General features: G+C 46.6%; 1 protein-coding gene across 1 annotated transcript; it reads right to left on the minus strand.

The window, feature by feature from the left end:
* Positions 1-339: 339 nt before the first annotated feature.
* LOC123430245 (arogenate dehydratase/prephenate dehydratase 6, chloroplastic-like) lies at positions 340-2,018 on the minus strand. The gene has a single exon (XM_045114120.1). The coding sequence runs from the start codon at positions 1,957-1,959 to the stop codon at positions 574-576; it is 1,386 nt and encodes a 461-aa protein (XP_044970055.1). The 5' UTR covers positions 1,960-2,018; the 3' UTR covers positions 340-573.
* Between the last annotated feature and the right edge of the window lie 2,332 nt (positions 2,019-4,350).

Below are 4,350 nucleotides of genomic sequence, written 5' to 3' on the forward strand. Positions count from 1 at the left end.
AACCAGCGTTCATATTTGCTACAAGCGTTTTTTAGTTACTACATTTGTTCAGTAAAAAACTGCATATATGTTTAGTTGTAACTCGAGTTTGTTGAATTTTTGCTGCAACCGGCGTTTTGACTTTTGCTATAACTATGTTATTTTTTGCTACAACCGGCATCATTTTTTGCTGCAACCGTTCATTAAAAAAGTTGTATACACGTCACGTAGATATTTTGCTACAACTGGCGTTTGACTTTTGCTATGACGCATCATCTTCTTCGATTTTGCTACGATCACGTAGATATTTTTTTTGATACAATTATTTTTATTGTTGCAATCGTTAACAAAAATTGCTACATAATCATCGAAATTTGTTGCATTAAAAAAATATATTGCATGAAAATCTAACAACACGCCCATCTACAGCTGGCAAATCGGGCGGCCTGCGCGCGGCCGGCGCGCCCGCGCAGAGCATCGCCCTAAGGTCTAATCAGCTCAACTGGCACTATTACACGTACTGTGACACGACAAGAAAAATGAAGAACGCGATTAATTACTCGATGGCGATTAAATTAACTCGATCGAATCCAATCAAGAAGACGAATAAGCCGACGATGAATCGGATGAGGCAACGCCGGCAGCCATAGGTGTCATGTCCATGGGGTAGCTCCCGAGCACGCGCAAGAATGACGTGAACTCCTGCACCTCAGCAAGTGCATTCTGCACGCGCGGGTCGGCGAGGGAGGCCTGGAAGTCCACGTAGAACATGTACTCGAACTGCTTCGGGGCGGTGCCGCTGCCGGCATCGTCGGCGGCAAGGCGGATGGGCCGGTGAGGCCGGCTGTCGATCTTGGTGAGGCTGATGTCACGGAAGGCGAAGGCGGATAGCACCTTGAAGAGCACGGAGGTGCCCTCCTTGTCGTGCGCGAACACGATGCTCGTCTTGAAGGGGAGGTCCATGCGCGGCACGATGGGCTCCCTGGCTAGCATCACGAACCGCGTGACGTTGCCGGAGTCGTCCTGGATGCCGTCGGCGAGCACCTCCATGCCGTACAGCTCGGCGGCGCGGGAGGACGCGATGGCGGCCGTGTCGCGGAGGCCGTTGGCGGCCACGTACTCGGCGGCGCCGGCCGTGTCGTCGAAGGCCTCGCGGGCAGCGTTGAGACCGGCCATGCGGGTGAGCGTGTGCTCGCACTGCGCCAGCGCCTGCGGGTGGCTGATGACGCGGGTGACGTCCTCCTTGCGCACGCCCGGGAGCGCGAGGAGGCAGTGGTGCACGGGGAGCTGCACCTCGCCGACGATATGCAGGCGGTGCCGGAGCAGGAGGTCGTAGTTGCGGTGGATGCTTCCTCCCAGCGAGTTCTCCACCGGGAGCACGGCGCGGTCTGCGATCCAGTTCTCGACGGCCTGGAACGCCACCTCGAACTGGTCGCACGGGATGGCGTCGGAGCCCGGGTACGCCTTTACGGACGCCTTCTCGCTGTACGCGCCAGGCATGCCCTGGTAGGCCACGCGCAGCTCCGAGCCGTGCATGGGCGCCGGGGACAGGTCCGCGATCCGCAGGGGCGCCGGCAGGTTGCGTGCGCTGCCATTAATAGTCTTCACAGGGTCCAAATCCAGCACCGCGCCGTTCGAAGCCGCCGCCGCCGCCAGCGCGAGGTGGCCGTTGGTGGAGTGGGGGGCGAGCGCGGCCACCTTGCTGGAGAGCACCGCACAGCTGGTCAGCCACTCCGTCCTGTTCCCGACGACGGCGCCCTGCAGCGAGCTCCTCACCACGACACTGCCCCTCCTCGGAGCACGCCCCTGTAGATTCGGACTCTGCCCAATGGGCGGCTTGACAATATTCACGACAGCCATGCCAATTAGCTCTTCCTCCTCTGTTGCTATTTGCTGGTAACTAACGAGAAAACTGAAACTGGTTGCTGGAGCAGCTTCAAAAGCGAGAAGCTGAGAGGGGAATGGGTTATGGAAGGGCATAATATAGGCAGGCGGCGCTTTGTCTTAGTCTGGGTCTCTGGTCCTTTGTTTATTCCAATGATTCATCAACCGACTCATGGGCTGATGGCCCTCGCGTGAGCCGTGACAACGTCTGTGTTATTCCGGTGATTCAATCCACTTGCACCCCGTGCCAATGCATGTGCCCTGCTTCCAGGAAAAAGGATAAACCATTTATAATTCAGGCATACCCCACGTTTTGGTCGATGATCCCCGCGTTTGTGCATACGTTTGCTCCGGTGTAGAATCATGTAGTGTTCTGACTTGAATATACCTGTAAACCACACTGAGCTTCAAACCAGTTTGGCGTTTCTGTTTCGGAAAATATAATTTTGGAGGCGTTGTGTGTTTTAGTCTTAGAGAATGAAGGATCACAAGTTGTTCAATTGTAGCACATGGGCGATGTTAATTCTTTTTGTTATAGACCGAGTTTAGGTTTGACCACTTATGTTAATATCACTCGACCTCTTAATTCAACAATTGCAGCTTGATTCCAGCCTTACATCAGGTACCGAATTGATTTAGTCAAAATGGTATCACAACGACGTGGCACCAATCTCACACACTTTACACGCAAAATGAAAAACCGAAGAAAATTGTTAGAGCAAGTCCAACAACCTTGTCCTCCTCGTCGCCACCTATTCTTCTACCCCGAGCCATGCCCGATCTAGAAAGGAGGGGTGGGACTGCAGCGAGGAGGTTGAAGAAGATGGTGGCACGAGAAGGATTGGAGGACGACGAGGAGGTTGAGGAAAATGGTGGTGCGGGGGAGATCAGAGACGTCGGCGTGATGGTAGATATAACAATAGTCGATGAAAAAAACAGAGTGCATGAGCGAAACATACAGATACAAAGATCCAGAGAGATTGAGGTGAGCATTGTGTGCGTATATTTGATTATGTAAATTACTGATTTGTATCAAATTATATTGTGTAGATATTGTGTCAAAACTAGTGGAGAGGGAAACTTAGAGACTGGGTTGGAGTACACAAAGAGATAATTGGGAGTATTATTTAGTCCATGCACTCAAATGAGAATTGGATGAGGGTTATTCGATGATTGAGTTGCACTTGTTCTTTAAATTCTCTTTCAACAAATCACAAAAAGTCAATAGAAATAAAATATTTCATTTAAAGAAAAATGGGAAGGCAAGGAAATATTACTCCCCTCATTCTCATATACAAGGCCACTATAAAAAATATATTTTGCATCTATATAAGACCACTAACAATAGTCAAGGCAAAAAATAATGGTATTTCCTCGGAGTAGCAACTTATTTAATACTTGCATACATATTGTCGTAATGACACTTAGCTTCTTTCTTCTCTTTTTTTTCCTTGCATGCATGTGGCATACTCCCTCCTTACACATGTGTTGGGCACCTAAGAAGGAGCACTGCAATCTAGGCACAAAAAGATTGGGCTAAGTAAATAATTCAAATCATAAAGAAAGCCAATCACCATCCAAGTCTCTCTTTACAAAACATTACAATAAACCAAACAATAATAGCTGGCACGGTTTGGCTAACCCATGAATTTAAATTTATAACATGCAACCAAACCCCACACGAGAGTAATTAATAGGATCAAGTTTAAGGCTGGCCATAGTGGGAGTAACTTAGGTAGTATCATGTACTTGGGAATAGCAAACATGCTGATGTGGCACACAATTAAAGAAGAAAGAGAGGGTTAGAGTAACATAGGTAGATACCGTAACATGTTAAATGCTATGCTACTATGTGTCATGCATGTCAATAAATGAGGTCATGTATGATACTAATTTATAATACTATGCACTATGAATGTTGTATCATACAATAGTATCATATGCATGATACTACTATATGATACTCCCCACTATGGTCAGCCTAGGAGGAGGAGGATTGCATGAGCTGGTCCAACGTTTTTCAAGAAAGGGTTAATTACAAATATTAATGCATGTATAATGACATAGGCGACTTATATTTTTGGAATTTCAGAATTCTCTTAGGTTCCCAATGCACGTGGATGGAGGGAGTATTAATGATCTCGGTTAATGAAAAGAAAAATTAGTTTGCAAAGCAACCATTAATTTTTACAATATTTACCTTGATACGTGTAACTTGAGTTTGTGGCCTTATATAAGGAATGGAGGGATTATCGTAATTACCATTGGTGTCTCTAATATTTTTTATAGTTTATGAGTTTTTTTATTCACTAGTTTTCCTATAATGTGTTTAATTTCCTCCTTTGCTACATTTCATTGGCTTCACTTTTTAAGCTCGTATTTATTTCTACTTTATTTCTTCTTTATTTGTACCAATTTTCAAGATTACTTGTGATTTTCCTAATACAATATTTTTATAAAAGTTAACAAAAAAGGCTCAATACTTCA

This window comes from Hordeum vulgare, chromosome 2H (assembly GCF_904849725.1).
Source record: "Hordeum vulgare subsp. vulgare chromosome 2H, MorexV3_pseudomolecules_assembly, whole genome shotgun sequence".
Taxonomy (NCBI): Eukaryota; Viridiplantae; Streptophyta; class Magnoliopsida; order Poales; family Poaceae; genus Hordeum; species Hordeum vulgare.

What these genes read in the sequence shown, in the direction of transcription:
- LOC123430245 (XM_045114120.1), bottom strand. Translation starts at nt 1,959, where the DNA reads ATGCCCTTCCATAACCCATTCCCCTCTCAGCTTCTCGCTTTTGAAGCT.